Below are 19,950 nucleotides of genomic sequence, written 5' to 3' on the forward strand. Positions count from 1 at the left end.
GTTCAAGAAAAAGTTGAATTATGGGGGTTTACATTGGAGTCTAAAGGCCTTCGTTTTAGTAGATCTAAAAATTAATACATAAAATGTAATTTTAGTAGTAGTTGCTTTAGTGACAGAGTTGTAACTATGGGTGATCAAATCATTAAAAGATATGAACGCTTTAGATATCTCAAATCTCATGTTTAAAGTGATGTGATATAGATGAGGATATTATTACTAGAATTTAGGCTGGTTGGTTGAAGTGGAGGAATGCATTAGGCCTATTGTGTGATAGAAAAGTACCGCCTAGACTTAATGGAAAATTTTATAAGATGGTGGTGAGACCTACAATGTTTTATAAGCCAAAATGTTTGTCGTTAAAAGAGAATCATAAAACAAAGTTAAGTGTTGTTGGGATGATAATGCTTAGGTGGACAAAATGCAAAACAAATCTATCCGTGAAAGGGTCGGTGTAGCACCAGTGCCAAACAAGATTAAAGAGAATCATTTTAGATGGCTTGGTCAGCGTTGACCATCTAATGATCCGATTAAGAGAGTCGATAATTTGGATTCGACTTATGTTAAGAAAGAGAGGTTGAGCTCAAAAAACTTTTGGGCATATTGTATAAAAAATAATCTTAATATATTAGAATTAAATGAAAATATGACACTCAATAGGAAAGAATGAAGAAAAAAGATTCATGCATCCTACCCCACTTTGTGAGATAAAGGCTTGTTGTTGTTATTAAATTTCCATGTATTTTCTTTTTGCCAATGGTTGAAGTGGTTCGGCTTGTTTGGATAGGATACTGATTAGCTTAGCTTTTAGGTATATTCGATATTCTTGATAAAAATGAGTTCTTTTGTCTTTGTTGTGACTATATTTGAGCCGAGTCGTCGAGCCAAAAAAAGTGTAATATTAATTGTATTTTGCTTTGTCATACTACTAGATGTTCAATATTTACTTTAGTTCGAGCTAAACATCCACATTTATGTTCATACTTAGCTTATTTGGAATTTTCTTTGATGGTTTGCCAAAATTTATCAAACAATTACTTTAAGTGAACTAATAAATAAGCACATCAATGAATAAGAATTAATTGAACTCATATGTAATTACTATACTAATAAATAATTTTATATTGTAGGTATTTTTTTAAATTTTTTTTCTTGTCTCGCACAATATTGGAAAGTTTTTTATTTACATTATTGAATACGACATTTGAAGAATAATACACGGTTATGAGATATAGAAATAATATCTTGAAATGGATCAAATCATTTAGTTGATGAGATTTTTTAAAATTTTGGCCTGCATTAACGAAAATTTTTTTCTCTACTTTATGTGTGTAATATAGAGTTTATTTTATTATGGGGTGGTGTTCCTATAGGGAAGAACTTTTACAGTTAATTGCATCTCAAGAGTTGTGAACTTTTAAGAAAATTCTGTTCAATGTATTGACTTATATCATTTGGGATATCAAGATTAAATATTCAAGATTGATGTTTGGAATTTTCAATGGATAAAATCAAGATTTGAATGACTTGCTCTTGGAATTAAAATGTTGGGAATTACACTCCACTGACACTATGTCGTGAAAAGGCTCATGAATGGGATTAACTAACTTTAGTAAGGAGGTATATCCTAGAGAATAAATTTAGAAAATCATTGAATGAGTTCAGTTTGATGAATTGAGATGGAATCAAAAGGGATTTAGAATATATTTGATTCATATTTGATTTGAAAATTTTGATTTAAAAAGGCTTGATTTGGAAAGTTTGGTTTAAATGATTTGGGAGTTTTGAGTTTTAATGTTTTGATTTTGAAAGTTAGACTTAAAAAAGATTTGTGGGCTTTTGAGTTTGAAAGTTTTGAGTTGACAATGTTGAAAAGATTTCAAGATGAAAGTTGAGAGCATAACCTTAAGGTAAATCTTGACCTTATAAGGAGCCTACATAAGTGGAATAACCTTAATTTGGATAGGACATCCCCAATCAAGATAGCCACAGTTTTCCATAGTCTCGGCTTCTTGATTGCATTAACACTATTAACTAACGAGAAATTAAGAGTTAGCGATGACAAATGTAGACCTTTTTAACTATTAGGTGATTTGAGTGATCTTCTTTAGTAATTGTAGGTTTCTTCCTCCTAGACCACCTACATATTTAAAGAGAGTTATACAGTTGGGATTTTATATGTCCAAGTCCTTAACATTAATTAGGAGTACTTAATAATTAAACATAGGTTTCTAGACTAGATTATTTTAGGGGTATGTGTGATTCTAGATTTTATTTCTAATTTGGTTAGCCTATATTATATAGTTGATCTACATATGTTTTGATTTCAATTGTTTAAATTAATGAATTTTAAATTTTCTTAGTGGTTAAATCTTTTAGTTTATCGATCAATTAGAAAATCAAGTGCTCTAGGTTCTCCTATGTCTATTTGTTTTCTAATCTAAGTTAATGTTTTTCATCAAGTTTTATTCTTTGATCTGACTTCTAGTGTTGATTTACTATTTTAAGTTGACCTTTACTATTAAAATTTACTTGTCATAAAAAGATTTCACATATATGCCATTTAATTTTTCTATATTCCTATGTTTAACACTTTATATTTTATTCATTTACATACTTAGTTTTTAATATTACATGTTAAGATTATCATTTATAAAACAAATTTAATCTTCACGTAAAAATAATTTACTTATCATACCAAAGTAATATCATTCAAGATTTAGGCTTTTAAATTTTACATACATGTATATATATAAAAATATCACATGAGGATATTAATTATTTAATATTGAATTATAAATATTATACATCTAAATAATATATATTAAATGTTAAACATCCAAATATATGAGAATTTACATGAAATGTTCATGAATATTTAAGTTTGTATGTTTGTGTTAAACACATAAAATGCTTGTTCAAAATATAAACTTGCCTCATATGCTAATCATATAAGCATTGTATGGTTTTCATGTAATTTTTTATGACAAATAGTAAGCTTATGTGATTTGCGAAGTGCATGAAGATTATAAATTCAAGTGACTTGGAAATACAATTTCATATGATTTGAAAGTTTGGAAGCTTAAATGATTATTCTAATTTTAAAATAATTTGAAAATTGCTTCTAAAGTGCTTTGAAAATTACAAGTTGGAAAAGGATTTAAAAGCTGCTTAATTTGAAGAATTTTTAATTTGAAAAGTATTCTTAAAATTTGAATACCCTTAAGCTTAACTAACTTCTTTAATGATTTGATTAAATTTTCTTTACTAAAAGGTTTTAAACATTTTAAATTTATATAATTTTCATGCCAAATTTATTTTGAACTTTTAAGTGATTTTTTAGTGCATTTGAATTTATATTAATTATCCTAAAAATAATTTAAAATTCAAATGTGCTCCAAAATTTTGGATACTATACATGATAGTAGGGTGTAAACCACACTAGCATGAAGATAAAATGAACCAAATAAACATTAAGTGAACCGCATAAGTGAACCACATAAACATGAGCATAAGGATTTAGTGAACCACATAAACATTAAGTGAATCACATAAACTTAGACATGATAATTAAGTGAACCACATGATTATAGGCATGAGGATTTAGTGAATCATATAAACATTAAGTTAATCACATAATGATAGACATGAGGATAATGATAGACATGAGGATTAAGTGAACCACATAAATATTAGCATGAGGATTATGTTAACCACATAAACATATACACGAGGATTAAGAGAACCACATAATTATTAGCGTAAGGATTAAGTGGTATACATATGAAATTACTTTTAATTTGATGAACTAAGTAATCCAAATTGAAACAACTTTAGTTAGAAATTATACCCTGCTTAAAGAGATCTCTCAAGGAACGATGCATGCAAACTTCAGCCAAGGAAAGAGGGAGAAGTGGAGGGAGTGATGTTTCAGTCAAGAGAAAAGGGAGAAGTGAATGGGGAAGGAGAGGGTTCTTAGTGTTGGTTTTGAAGAAGAGGAGCACGAGGAGAGTGGGTCTCTATTTGGGGTTAAAAGAAAAGTGGTGTGGTGGTTTGACCAAGTGAAAAAGCAAAGAAGAGAAGGGTAGTGATGGTTATGTATTTGGCCAAGAGAGAAGAAGAGAAAGGGTTAGTGAGAGGGATTGTTTTGGCGAGAAAAAGAAAGTGAAGAGGGGATTCGCATCTCATTTTCAAGAGATGAACTTTAGATCCATGCTTGTAGAGAAACTCATACTTGATTAATTAAATGAAGAAGAGAGGAGTTGTTTATACCTTGCTTTCTTGAATGGAATCCCAAGAAGAATTATAGGAAGCCCCTTCATTTTGACGGAGAGAGTGGAAGGAGAGGAGTGGGAAAAATTTCGACCAAGGAAGAGCATGGAGCTTGAAACGATCTCCCAAGGAATGATGCATGCAAATTTCGGGCCAACATTAGAGTAAGAAGAGGAGAGATTGAGGTTTCTACCCAGAGAAAAATGGAGAAGAGAGTAGGGAAGGAGAAGGGTTTTCAATTTTGGGTTTGAAAAGGAGAAAGAGGTGGAGAGTGGCTCTCAATATGGGGTTAAAGGAAATGCGTAGTGTGGTAGTTTGACCAAGTAGAGAAGAAGAGAAGAGAAGGGTAGTGATGGTCATGTTTTTGACCAAAATAAAAGAAGAGGAAGACGTGCAAGGGTCGTGTGATTTTTTCGGCCAAGAGAAAAGAAGTGGAAGGATGGATGTGTGGTATGTTTTTTGCCCATGAGAAAAGAAGAGAAATGATGGATGTGTATGGTGTTATTTTTTGGCCAAGAGAGAAGAAGAGGAGGGGATGGATGTGTGGTATGGTTCTCGGCCAAGATATAAGAAGAGAAATGATGGATGTGCGGTGTGGTTTTCGACTAAGAGAAAAGAAGAGGAAGAATGAATGTGTATGGTGTGGTTTTCTGCCAAGAGAGAAGAAGAGGAGGGGATGGATTTGCGGTGTGGTTTTCGGCCAATGGAGAAGAAGAGAAAAGAGTGAGTGTATGGTGTGCTTTTCGACGAAGAGAAAAGAAGAGAAAAGGGTATAGAGAAGACTTGGTTTGGAGAGAAAATGATGTGGGGATTCACTTCACATTTTCAAAGAGAAGAACTTTGAACCAATGCTTGTAAAGAAACTCATACTTGTTAAATTAAATGAATTAGGGAGGAGTAGTGTATACCTTGCTTGCTTGAGTGAAATCCTAAGAAGAATTAGTGGAAGCTTATTGATTTTGGTGGTGAGAAGGGAAGGAAAAGAGTGGGGAAAGATTCGACAAAAGAAGAACATTGAGCATGATGAGGGGAGTGGAATGAGATATAGAGATAGAAGGGTGGAGGGAGTAGTTGTGGAAGTTACACATGAGAAGAGGGAAATATTAAATATTTTTTAATTGAGAGGGAGGAAGAGGGGGGAAATTTTGGTCAAGGAAAAGAGGAAGGATGATGAAACCTAGGATTTAGATTAGAGGGCTATGAAAATTCGAGCAAATAAGAGAAAAAAGTGGGGGAGAGCGTAGTTACGTCACTACGAGCCTAACTATGCCGGGAGCTGCGTACATACAATAGAGAGTTTTGTAGCTACGCCACTCAATTTTTTTTTTGAGTTTCAATTACTATTGAGCTCCTCTAAATTCCTGAAATCTTGCTGTGCATGGAACACCCACCCATGGAATGATGGGTGAAAGTTTTGGCCAAGAGGAAGTTTATCAAAAGTGAGGTCAACAAATAGATTCAAATATGGTGTGATGAATTATTCAAAGTATTGCACACATATTGACGTTGACCGAGGTGACCAACTAAGCTCAGGATAATGAGTGTGGCTACACAAGATTTGAATTTGAATTTTGGAATGTCTATTGAAATTATGATTGTGTTAGGTGAGTGATTGAAGATTGGTGTTCAAGATTTGAGAACTTTAGAGTTTCCTATTAATAGGATCCACTAGAGGCTCATGCTGGGAATTTAGGCAAATGTTGTCTAAAATAGTTTAATTTATGACTACTAGGGAAGGAAACCGCCGGGGAACTTACACGACATATAAATGCAACTAGAGCAATTTTAGGACGATATTGTGAAAAACTTTTCTGGTTTCTGATATACTTGACATTAGAATGGAAAAGACAGAGACCTCCAACTAAAGTGGCGAATAGAGTAATTAGATTATGATAGAAACATAGAGACTAACATCTAATATGAGATTTAATCGAATGGAAAGATAACTGATGGTGAAGTTATGCCAAACCCAAAGAAGATTTGATTTGATTGACCTGAATACATTATAATAAAAAACACAGGGACTCATAACCGACCAAAGATATGAACATGGTGATTAGATCATGATTGAAAGCACAAGATTTTGCATATAACCTGAGAGCTAATTGAAGGGAAATACAACTAATAAGGAAGTTACGTTAGACTTAAAAAAATTGATCTGATTTTATACACATTAAAATTGAAAACACAATGACTCACATCTAGCCAAAGAGGCGAACATCATGATTAAATTAGTATAAAAAATACAAGGACACATCTAATTTGAGAACTAATTGAAGACAAAGTTAACCCATAGAGAAGTTAGGCAAGACCCAAAGAAGATTTAATTTAATTGATTTGAACACATGAGATTGGAAATCACATTGACTTACATTCAACAAAAGAGGTGAACAAGACGAATAGATCAAGATAGAAAATACGAAGACTCACATCTAACTTGGAAATTAATCAAAGGGAAAGACAACCCATAGAGAAATTGCGCTAGACCAAAAGAAAATTTGATTTTGTTAACCTGAACACATTAAGATGTAAAAATAGAGACTCATATCCAACCAAAGTGGTGAACATGGTGATTAGATCAAGATGAAAAACACATGAACTCACATCTAACCTAAGAGCTAATCGAAGAGAAATGCGACATATTGGAACTTATGCTAAGAAAATTTATTTGATCCACCTGAACAGATTAGGATGGAAAGCGCAGATACTCACATCCAACTAAAGAGGTGAACATGATTAAATCAGGATAGAAAGTATAGAGACTTACATTTTACTTGTGAGCTAATCGAAGGGAAAGATAAACAGTAGGAAAATTACGCTAAATCGAAGAACATTTGATTTGATTTACCGAAACATATTAGGATGGAAAACACATAGACTCACATCGAACCAAAGAGGTGAATAAGGTGATTAAATCAGGATGTAAAACACAAGGACTCACATCTAACTTGAGAGGGAATTGAAGAAATAAGGCAACCCGTAGGGAAGCTATGCCAGGCCAGAAGAAAATTTGATTTAATTTACCTGAACACATTAGGTTGGAAAGCATAGAGACTCACATCTATCCAAAAGGTGTACATAGTGATTAAACCAGGATAGAAAACATATGAACTCACATTTAAGTTGAGACCTAATCAAAGGAAAAGGTAACCCGTAGGGAAGTTATGGCAGAACCGAAGAAGATTGGATTTTTTTCATTTTAAGCTTTGTTCAAAATATTTTTAATGTCATTTGCTTAAAATATTTCAGCTTTAGTTTTATGTAAGTTTTAAACTTAATAACAATTCAAAATTTAAAGTTATATTCGAGTCATCTAAACGCCATCATGTTGAAAAACAAGTCTCATTTAACATCATTGCATTTAGTTACTAATAATATTGCTCCTTAACTAAAAACATAAATGTCCTAACTTTTTTATAACAAAAAAGCATCCATAGTAAACTAATATATTCAGCAGACTCCTATAAATAACAAACAACAACCAAGCATGTGAATATTAATGTTGGACAACAGTTTTGCGAGATTATTTTGCAAGCCTGGATTTGGACTGCAGCTATAAGGTAATCTGGTGTCCCGTATTTTTTGTAATGTGATCAAAATCCTCTTCTGAGGAATAGCTGATACACCATGCTTGGCTACATCAGCTCCATTCTTGTTAATAACTAAGACTAATCCTGGAGGTAGAGGAATAAAATAAGTCCCAATAAAATCTTTAAGGCAGACTATTTTAATCTCCACGAAGAAAACAATGTTACATTAACTCGTGAAAAAGACTATGCAAAAGGGCCACTCAAAGTCACGGTGATCAATATACGATGGGATACAACCACCCTCTTCGTAGATATTAGCTATATAATTGTTGGTTATGCACCAAAGAATTTGGTTATGCCACCAGACACTATATAATTGTTGGTTATGCACAAAAGAATTTGGTTATGCCACCAGACGGGCCTTTTAATCTTATATCTAAATTACGAGGGGGGTTATCAACTTTTTCACCCTAGATGATCCCAAGTGGCTGACCTTCACTATCTCGTGTATAGTTGTAACAACACCTAAATTGTGAAGTGGCTCTGCCCTTAACCCTCATCGATCTCTTTGGTTCTGAATAAGTGCGCCTCCTAAGCAAACCCTAACGTTGTTTTTTTTGTAACTTATACAAAGACAAAATGGTCATAATTTATTAGAACTAAATGAAGATATGACACTAAATAGGACGCAATGGAGAAAAAGAAAAAAAGATTCATGTAAATGACCTCACATAGTTGGATTAAGGCTTTGTAGTAGTTGTTGTTGTTATTGTATACAAAGACAAAATGATTTTCTGTTGTTTCACCTTACTAAAGGTTTTAGTGTAGAGTTCTAAAACCTCTAGTACGTTTACGAGCTTTCCTTTTAGTTGCACGCAATGCCAAATTTTTACCTGTTTATTTGTTGATGCTTCGCTAATTGATCAACTGGCTTAGTTTGAGGGTGTGTATATAGTGGTTGTTCTAGCTTCTTTGATGATGGCTCGATGGGGAATTAGGGTAGAGTATATATAAACCAGCTATCTCTAACCACCCACGATGGCTTCATAGGTAAATATTCATCTACCACTGGTACATGCTCTGTTTTATTCCTTAGTTGTGTTTTAGATGAGTTGGGTTTGGTAATCAAAAACTTGAGTCGTGGCTCAGCTGGTGCTCTAATGGATCATCACAAAATAGAGAGATAACAAATCCTTCTTGTTTTCTTTTGAGTAAATATTTGGTTGTTGATTCTTTCACGGAGAACTCGATTAATGATTTTTTCCTTTATGCACTTCTGGCTCGGGTATCGTTAGAGCTAGGTTGCTACAAAGGATATCTAAGTCTTCAAAGCCCATGTTGAACATGTTTATTTGTCAGATAATTTTGCTCAAATGCTAAATGGATACTATTTTTGAAAGTAAAAATGAGTTTGTCTGATGACATTTACTTGCAAGAATAAAAAGTTAAACATCTTTCAAAGCTCAATTTTTAATTTTTAATTTAAACTTTAATTAAAATTGTAGTTTGAAAATAGTTAAATGGATTTAATCATCAAAGGTTGAGTCATAAAATTCAGTAATTAGATTTTGAATATTTTTAATTTGGTTAAAAATGTGCTGAGATTTGAGATTTTGAAGTTTGAATGAGTTCTTTTTTGTTCGAGTTGGATCTTCAATTCAAAATATTGAAAAATCTTGATTTTCCTTAAAGATTCAGAGGTTTAATGATTGTTATGCTCCTATTAGGGCTCTGAAGGCAAATTTCATTAAATGGAATGTCATGAGAAAATATTACATATAATATTTCTTGAGGCAATGCTCATTAATGGGAAGCATCCAACATTCACCCTTACAGTCTATCAATTGATAGGAACTTCCTTGATATACTTTCCCTAAATGAACATCCTCACATTGGTTCAAACTTGCTACTTATTTTTCGATTGGCTAAATTAGCTTTTTGAGGATTGAGACCAATTCTCCTATCTAAAAAAATTTAGGTCGAACTAGCTTATCATGAGCTTGAATCATTTGTGATCAATAAAGTTTGAGTTTTTGCTGGGCTAACAAGCATGTCTCGTCCATTCCTTGTTAATGATTTTTTAGACAGGTAAATTGTTCTTATAGAGGGGATACGTCATCGGGCCCATAAACTAAGGCAAATAGGGTGAATTCAGGTGTGGTTCTATATGTGGTTCTTTAAGCCCATAAAATCTTCACCAACTGTTCTTGCCGCTGACCTAACCCGCAATCACGCAGCTACTTAGGGTCTGTTTAGGGCAGCTACAGCTTATTGAATAATCTGCTGATAAACTGATTAAAAATAATCTGTTGATAAGCTAGGTGTGGTGGCTGTTACAAATTTTTATTTTTTTGGAAAGGCCAGGTCGCTGCCAAAAAGCTGCCACCGCACTTAGATAGGTGCAGTGTGAAAACGCTGTTTTCTGCATTTTCAAAACACAAGCTGTCAAAACGCAGTTTACCCAAACAGGCTAGGTGCGTTTTCAAAACGGCATCGCACCAAATAAGATGCCCCAAACGGACCTTTAGTTTCCTGACCAAAAACTTGACCCAATTTCTGTAGTCGACTAGTGTGCAAAATGAATATGTTAGAGAGTTTAAAATTTGATTTATAATTTACATACTAGGGGTTCTACGCCAGTATACGTATCGTTCAAGTAATATAGAGCTTTAATGGAGTCCTAATTATATATCTCACAAAGAAGTAAGGTAAGAAATCCCTTAGGCCAAGTTCTAGTCTACTACTATTAGGTCTTAGTTTGGAATATTGATTAGGAGTGTTTTTCTATCGACTACTCCTAAATACAAGCATAAATCTAAATTTAAACCTAAATAAATCAATTAGTATGATAAATTTTGAGATGTAAAAACTATCTTTCTGTTGTGGGAGCTTAGATAATGTGCATGAATGAGATGCTTAAAATCTAATATAGCTAGTGACAATAGGAGCAAAAATCTAACTTATCCTCTTTCGAGTGTATAACATAGCTTAGTTAACCTAGGTTCGATTCCTTAAAATAACTAGATTGTCACGGCGAAACTTCTAGCCTGTCATCCTAGAGTCTCCTTCTCCTAATAGCCCTCTAGTTGGCTCAATCTTAGATTTAAGGTACGGAGCCCTAGATCAAATTGGTAGTAATCTAGTCTGTCACCCTAGAAACACCAATTTATACCCAATTAATGAATATCTCCGTAACATTGCATTTAATCTTTGGCCTATTTTTCCTTCACCCATAAGTTCAATGTGATTCCTCCTAGTTAAAGTCATAACACTCTCGGATCGATGAGTTTACAACACATTTTAACATACCAAATGGCTAGATCGATATGTAAATGAAGCATGAAGTAAGAACCACACATTAAAATAAGAAAAATGAATTCCATAGCATTCAACATTCTACAAGTTTTACCTAACAATCACAAGAGAAAAGTGCAGGAATTTCTACTCACAAAGCTTGTTTGAAACCACAAAAACCTTCATTGAATCAAAACAAATACACTAAATATATGTTTACAACAAGTACTAAATACCTGAAGAACACAATACTTAGCTTTTTTCCTCTAAAAAAAGATGAAAATCGCTCTAACAAAGTTTATTGCTTATTCATGCAATGCTAATACCATCTCTTATATATATCTCTCAAAATCCCTTCTCCAATCTCTCTAGAAAAGGTAAAAATCTATATTTCCCACTTCTATTTACGACTTTTCGGCCTTCCCGGAGAATTTCAGGAGTTAGAAATGTCGAAAAGTGCCTTTCCAACCATCCAGATTTGTCAAATAATTCTCAAGGACTTGCAGAAACCGCCCTTAGACAGTTCTGGCGCCTCGGCGTCGGCGCCATCTTCTCTGTTTTTTGGGCGAAAACTAGCGCCTAGGCGCCACCCTGTTAGCAGCACCCGCATTTGCTCTCGTTTGCCTCCCATTTTCTCCATTTTAGCCATAATCCGCTCCAAGTGTTATACCTGTAAGATAAACATGAAAATAACATTTCTTTAAAATACAATCTCATTCAAAAACATTTGATAAAAGTAAAGGAATATAAGCATAAAAAAAGACATTAAAATCCTCCAAACTTAAACGTTATTTATCCTCAAGTAACACTATAACTTTAAAAACCAAATTTGTTGATTTGAGGAAGTGAGTTTCAGTAGAGTTTCCTATATTTTGTCTCAGAAATATTTTAGGGTAACTTTGGAGAAATTCTAGCAAATCAACCTAGGACTAGAGTGCAAGAATATCTCATATTCAATTTAAGAATTCTCATTTTCTATTCACTTCAAAAGTTATTGAAATTTGTTAAACTAGATATTTTTATAAAGTATAAAGCAGAATTTAAGTACCCTATCTATACCATTTTGACCAATATTTTTTTTTGAAATAAGAATAAGCTTTGTTTTGTTTCTAAGTCTTCTTCTTTAAAAAGATTCAAGTGAAATCAATTTCTAATTAAGTTTCTCATCAAGCTTCTCTTCACTTTTCATTTCTTTTTACTTTTCTTTTTTCTCTGTTTTTTTCTTTTCGGATCTTTTTATTTAATAATCTCTATTTTCATGCGAGGATTACTATACCTCGATAGACTTTTAATAATTTTAAATTTCACTTTCCTCTTCTTAAAGTTAAAAACTCAAAACTTTCCATCACTTTTTAAAAGTGTAAGCATTAGTTTAAAAAAGGTTTGAATAAAGGCTCAATTCTCATAAAGTGTAAATTTAAGAATCATTGCTTTTCAAATATTCAACTCCTTTATACCATAATGAGTAAAATCATTTTCCTAATGTTTCATACAAAATATCTTAACTCTAGAATAATTTTCTTCACATAGGATCCTAACTAATCCTAAAATCAAAATTATAATAACCTAAATATAACACTACATACCACAAGTCATTTTAAAAGTGATATCAAATTAATACATGCTATTGAGAAAAAATAAAGTTAAGTTTTAAAATATTTTCTCCCCCCTCAAACTTCATTTTTAACATGTATAGCATTCAGTACAAATAATATAAACAGGAAGAAAAATAGTTTAAAAATTATATCTACCACAAATATTTATTTGAAACATCTATAAGTATTCATCAAAATAGAATAATGTGCAATTAAAAGTAAATCTAAATTAAAACATACTGAATGAAATTAAACTAAGGAAAAGTCTAACTAACACAATATGTATTAGCATAAAAATATATATTTTGATGTTCCTGAAGTCATCTATAGTATTGTAACACATACACAAACATCAATACATAAATGAGATCAATTCCTCCAACATCTCATCACACCTTTCCTTCTAATTCTAATGGAATCACTTCACTGATCAATTGAGTTCTTTTAAATGCTTTTATAGGGTCTAACCCCATAGACACGATTATTCCTGTTATGCTGGCTCGCGAGCACCGACCTGAAACATCACATTATCCCTTGAAGTATGCTCCTGTAACAGTTATAAGGGTAGTATAAGATGATCCTCGGGTTATTTTTCAACTGGTTTATTGAACCATATTGAAAAAAACATGGTCAGATAAAGGAAGTAACAAAACTTAGATAGACCTGTTCTATTTCCAAACTCATCATATCTCTAATTAATCCTCAAGCCTGGTCTAGAACTGAGTCGTAATGTACTCGTTAATCTAACAACAACCAAAAAATAAATATAAAGTCGCAATGAGAAGTTAAGGAATGACCTCACTCATAACACACGAAAATCAAATTAATCCACTAACAATCCGAACATCCACTAACATCAATCAAATTGATCAATCAACACAAACAAATACATCACATCTCAAACAATTACAAATGACAAACACGCTAACACGGATAGCCTATGGGTTGCCTCCCATGAAGCGTTTGGTTTAACGTCGCCAACGCGACGAATCTCAAGGTTTTACATATTTCACTTGCTCACCACTTTTCTTCTTAGGGTTTTTAATAACAGATTGTATGCCCAGTGTTCTCTAGTTTTGCATCGTATAGTTCATGGTCTGCAGTACGCAAACTACGCATTCAACTCTAAAAACTTAACTAATTGGACAGATATCCAGTACTTTAAGCACTCAAAATTATTTTTGGTATTTTGAATTTTTTTAAATAAACTCATAATAAATAAACAAACTAGATAATAACGCTACAATTTCTAAATCTAGGTCTTCCGGGTTTAACTATAATTCTTATAAAGTTCTTAATGCAGCCTCCCCGACAACGACACAAAAAACTTGACCCGACCCGCAATTATACAGTTATTTAGTTTCCTGGCCAAAAACTCGACCCAGTTTCTTTAGGCGGTTAGTGTGTAAAATGGATATGTTATAGAGTTTAAAATTTGATTTTTAGTTTACACACTACGGATTTTACGCAAGTATACGTATCGTTCAAGTAATTTAGGCTCTAATTGAGTCCCAATTATCGATTCCACAGAGAAGCAATGTAAGAAATACTTTAGGCTAAGTTCTAGTTTAATACTATCAGGTCTTAGTTTGGAACGTTGATTAACGATATTTTTTTATCGACTAATCCTAAATACAAACCTAAATCTAAAGTTAAATCTAAATAGATCAATTTGTTTGATAAATTTTGAGATGTAAAAACTACCTTTCTCTTATGGGGACTTGGATATGGTGTAGGAATGAGATGCTTAAAATCTAATGTAGCCAGTGACAATAGGAGCAAAAATATAAGTTGCCATTTTCCGAGTGTATAATGTAGCTTAGTTAACCTAGAGTCGATTCTTTAAAATATTTAGATTGTCACGGCGAAACTTCTAGCCCGTCAATACCTAGTTCTTTAATTTTATTTGTAGTGTAATGATACAATAATCTACAACTAGTATTCTTCAAGATTGGTGGTGTAAGGAAGAGTTTTTTCTCCCAACTGTCTTTTTTATTTCTATGGTTTGACTATATAATGCTCATGAGTTTGATATTATCCTCTGATGCTGAAGTCACGAACTTGGTATTTGCTCATTAGTTTGAAGGCCCAACCATTTCAACTTTCGTAGGATCCTTGAAGGTATAATGTCAGGGTGGTACTACATCATGTTGTGCAATTTTCCAGAGAAGTAAATGTGTTCACATTTTGAACAGTTCTGCACCTCAAATGCATTGTTTGCTCCATACTGTCAATTAAAGCGGGTTTGCTGGATTCTCATATTCAAAATTCAGTAAATTTTAATCATGCAGAGAAAATAAATAAAGAAATTAAAACTCATAACGTTTAAACGGAAAAACTTTGGTTTATAATTGGCTTGGCTGTTTACAAAAAAAATGTGTCATTCTGAAGGATAAATTCACCTTCAGAACAAGCAAAATCCAATAACACGACAAGTTTTTTCTAAATGTAAGTTGTTATATGTATTGTTTTAGTGTTGAAAGCAGCAGAAAGTCTAAGCTATAATTCAGGAAGCGATTGAAACCTGCAGAAAGTCTAAAGCTAGTTCACAGGAAACGGTTGAAAGTAAAATAAGCATGGTAGCGGTCTTTCCCATAAAGGGCATTTGATGAGTCAATTCGGCAAGGGGCATTGGTCTTGCTTTTTTCTTTAGTCCATCTTACTCGCTTATTTATTTTTTCAACAATGTTCATCTCAGTCATAATGTCTTTTTCTTCTTTGGTTGTTTCTTTACTTTTTGCATCAGCATGGCCATGGCATCTAAACTTTAATAAATTTTTTGTGTTGAATGCTTAGTGGGCTACAAATCTATCCAGCTTCTAAAATGAAATATATGAAATCAGCATGGCCATAGACTAGAGTTATAAATTTAAGCTTTGAAGCACAGTCTTTTAATTTAATTTGCGAAACGCTAGTTCTCTTCTATGATTTGGGACGAAATTAGTTGTAAATGTTGGGGACTACAAGAATGGATAATTGGATTGCCGGAATTGAGCTGCATGAATTAAAGCTGGGCTGCAGGAGAATTGATGAACTTATTTTAAACTTGTGTATTTATTTATTTATATTGATTTTTTAAAAATTTTAAAATCATTTAATATGCATTTATCTATATTTATAAAATCCATGTACTTGTGCATTTTACTTGTTAATCTATCATCTTAAAGAGCTTTATGTTGTCCTTAATCGAGCTTTTTAATAGATTTGTTCATTAAAGGCTGTTTGTGATTATTGATAAATTGATCAACGAGTTGTTAGCTTTTTAGAATCTATGGAGTAGTCATTCCAAGACAAATCTTGCTTTATTTAGCTCTTTATTTTGATTAAAATATATATTTCTTAGAATACTCCCTCAAATTTGGCAATACCTTTCTCTAGTTTTATTTCATAAACAGTGTTTCTGAAAGAGATTTGAAGATGCGAACTAACTGATCAATTCTATCCTTGTTTGAACGGTAACTACCAATTAAGCAGTTCTCCCTCAGTTTTGATTTGTGAAGTTCTGGAAATTTTCAATGTTAATATGCCATGATAACAGAAGTTAAACCTCTGAATAGCAACAATACAATTTAAGACGCTTGGCTGCTGTCTGATAAAGATACATTCTGAGTTTCACATATCAGGGGTGTGATGTATTCCTTCTGTGAACTTAGTGATATATATATATGTATGTATGTATGTATGTATGTGTATATATATATATATATACTGTAGCACATAGTTTTACTCCCGAGATGCGGAATTGATATTTCTGTTTCACAGAATCACCAAGATTTATATTTTCTATTTTCATCTTTTCAAACGTTAAATTGAACCTAGGTATGTGCAATCATAATGCTTTTGAATATTTCAATTTTGATGGTCATGATACGCATTGTAGGCTTTGGTTCGTTGTCACAGGTACTGGGTGAGAAAGCATTTGACAAAGTTGGGAAGGGATTCATTTCATTTCACTTCTCCGATCAACACCCAGGCTCTCGGAAGAAGCTTCTAATCCTCAAATTTGCACTTCCAGGCGTCAACAATATGGCTGAAATGACAAGATTGGTTAACCTCGTACCTTACTACATTGACTTAATTGGACGTTACAAACCAAGCTCACAGGTTTATAAATATTCAATCTTCCCTTATTTTTCAAAGCATAATTTATTTCCTAGACATTGTTTGATGAAGATTTTCATTCTTGACTCAACCGGGAGCTCATGTGTTTGCTTTAACGTGTCGTAGGCCCGTGCAAAAACCGAAGCTGCCAGAGCAAAAGCTGCGCAAGAGGCATTTAAAGAAATGCAAAGTGAGAGGCAAGAAACACTGCAGAAAAAGAAGGCTGAGAAGAAAAAATTGGTTGAAGAGGCTGAAGCAAAGTTGAGTGCTGAGGCCATTCGCAAGAAGGAAGAGAAAGAACGCTCTCGTCAAATGAAGAAGCTAATGCCTAAGGTTAAGATGCTTCGATCCCACTAGGAACACACTAATCGACTCGCTCCGTCTTGAAACATCATTTGAATGCTGGGTCTCTTGCACTGAGAAGGCTTTAATATGGTGTTAGCTTTTTAGGAATGCTTCTGATACTTTCTGGACAGTGAAATCTGAGACATTAATCTCCCAAATAGCAGCTGTTGTTTCTGTTCATTGTGTTGTTTTCCTAGCTTACTGTTTTAAATTCAGTCTCTTTTAATTCAATTAGGGTAACTGTAGCTTATTTTTGGTGTGTACATAAAGCTGCTACTATTTATAAGCTGCTAGCCTTGTTTCTTATTTTGTAATCAATTTCCAAAATTTGTATGCTGGTAAGTCGAACTTAAATCAGCATTCCACTAGTCAGATAAATGCTGCATTTGGTGCGAAATTTCATACAAATATTTTTGCACGCTAAGCAGCAATGTTAGCTGCAGTCATGTTATATTGATCATGATGCACTCTTTAATGTGCCAAGTGTCTGACGTGACACCCCCAGATGTTTGCCATAAGTCTTGAAAACACACAATGCATTTGTTTTTCGCGTCTTGGCTGCGTCCTGTAAAACGTCGTTTTGGGTTAATATATGATCTCAGCCGGCGCCCTCAGTGCCGCAGGCCAGCGTTTCATGCTCCTTTTTACTTTACTAACCCACTCTTCCTTCGCCATCCCAGCTCGTGCCCTAGGTTCCACGATCTGAGAAAGACGAGATCGCAACATTCGATCCATCGTGCTTGATATTTCTCTCATTACTTTTCTCTTCTCTTATACCCTGCGATCCGCCCCCTTCTCTGTAAGTACTTATCTTCTTTTTTACGGTAAGTTGGAGGAGTTTCGTATGGATGGCTTTGAATGGAGCATTTCGTTTTTGTTAGGGAGATACTTTCTCCTTGCAGTTTTACGATTATTGAGTGTTCAGTGCTCTGGATTTCAGCCGACTGAGCTCCATATGTGTGGCCACAATCACGAGTTTTCTAACTTTGTGCTTATCTCTTTCTGAAATATGATAATTTCTTCTATGTTCAGTTCTGAAATTTTGTGTGATGAAATTTGAGCATCAGAATAACTTTATGGTATTATGAATCTTCCCCCTATTTTGGCTGAATATCCCAATTGCTAAGAATGTGTGTGGCCAGTCTTGGAATTCTTCTATTATGTTATTTTTCTTCACTGCATCTATAATGAATGTCGATCTGCCACATTGGAATGCAGATGTGTAATGGAATTACTGCTTCATCATTCTTTAGTTAAAATACTTCTATAACAGAAAAGATTAAATGACATTCTTTGTTTATCCTGTTTAGTTGGAATGCCGATGTGTTTTGTTTTGAGATGATTTTTTTTTCCTTAAATGACATTTATGTTTTCAAGTGGCTGGCCGATGTTCTCTATGGCTTTATTGTTTTGAGAATTTTGGATGCAAAATGTTCAATTATGGAGAGAGAGAGAGAGAGAGAGAGAGAGAGAGAGAGAGAGAGAGAGAGAGAGAGAGAGAGTATCATGCCACAAATAAATATGAAGGATATTTTGGAGAAGGAATTTAGCTATGCATATATATAACTTTTTTCCTCTAAAAAATGCATTTTAAAATGAATGAGTTACAAAAGGTTGGAAAGTTGACAATTTGCTTATTCATAATACATGTGCCATCTTTAGATGGATCCGAGCTTGATGATAAATATTCCCTAATGTTGGTTGCAGTACACTTGTTGTTAAAGGCAATCTAAATTATTTTATCCTTCTAGCTTCCCAAATTTGGATAGCACATTGGCAAGTCGGTTTTGCTTTGGATTTGTTCGATCATGCTATGTTACCTGTTTTCAAATTCTATCTTTTAGCTAGAAACAATGTTGTTCATATTACCTGATATTTGTAAGCATATCTAAAGATTTGAATCATGTTTTTTGTGTTTTTTGATACATATCTTTTATTAGTCTCATTATGGCTAAGAACAAAGAAGTGATGTGGATATCACAAACAATTTTTGCAATCTATGTATTAAGGATATTGAAATTAGTAATAAACATATTATTTATTTTAATAAAGAAGGATGATAAAATATTTCGAAGAAGTTTAAGGAAATGACAGGGCGGGAGTACGACAGGTTAAAATTCAAGAACAAGAGGGATAAACTAAAAAAGGACTAGAAGTTATGGAAGAAATTGAAACGGGGATCCACGGGATTGGGTTGGGATCCTATCAAGCGTATCATGCATGCTTCAGAGGAATGGTGGGCTGAGAAGCTAGAGGTAATAATTTTGCCTCCACAAACTCTTCAGTTAATTATCATTTAGCTTTCTATTTTGTCTAATATGCCCTCATTCACATTGCAGGCAGTACCAACTGCAAAAAAATTTAAGGTGTGCGGAATTGACCCAAAATTGGAAGAAAAATTGGATGTAATGTTCAAGGGGGTTGTTGTTACAGGTCAGCATGCCTTCAACCCATGTGAGCAGGGATTTGATGGCATCTCAATAGATATGATACCCAATTAGGTTATCAGTTCTGGTGAAGGTCTAAGCATAAACTCGAGGGAGCTCAAGTCCACGTGCCAATCAAAGAGGCGTAAGATGGGAAAAATATAAAAAATAAAGATGTCTTAGTACAGAGCTCGATAGACAGACTGATAGAAGTATTTGCAGCTCTGCAACCTGTTAAACCAATAGTGGATGATCCCAATATCGATGATTTTATGACCATTTTAGAAGAAATTCCAGAATTTGTCGCTGATTCCGACCTCTTCTTAAAATGTGTTAAACTACTCGAGCGCCCGACCTACAGACATATTTTCAACAGGCTTCGGCCTGAGC

General features: G+C 33.5%; 1 protein-coding gene across 1 annotated transcript in view; it reads left to right on the forward strand.

Moving 5' to 3' along the window:
- LOC110026273 (uncharacterized protein At5g49945) overlaps positions 1–17,440 on the forward strand; it is a 19,387-nt gene extending 1,947 nt beyond the window's left edge. Inside the window, exons 2-3 of the mRNA XM_020727158.1 lie at positions 16,589–16,792; positions 16,916–17,440. Coding sequence (XP_020582817.1) covers positions 16,589–16,792; positions 16,916–17,146 — 435 coding nt within the window. The 3' untranslated portion in view covers positions 17,147–17,440. The remainder of the gene's footprint in view (positions 1–16,588; positions 16,793–16,915) is intronic.
- The last annotated feature ends 2,510 nt before the right edge of the window (positions 17,441–19,950 follow it).

The sequence above is a fragment of the Phalaenopsis equestris genome, unplaced genomic scaffold (genome assembly GCF_001263595.1).
Source record: "Phalaenopsis equestris unplaced genomic scaffold, ASM126359v1 Scaffold000002, whole genome shotgun sequence".
In the NCBI taxonomy this organism is placed as follows: domain Eukaryota; kingdom Viridiplantae; phylum Streptophyta; class Magnoliopsida; order Asparagales; family Orchidaceae; genus Phalaenopsis; species Phalaenopsis equestris.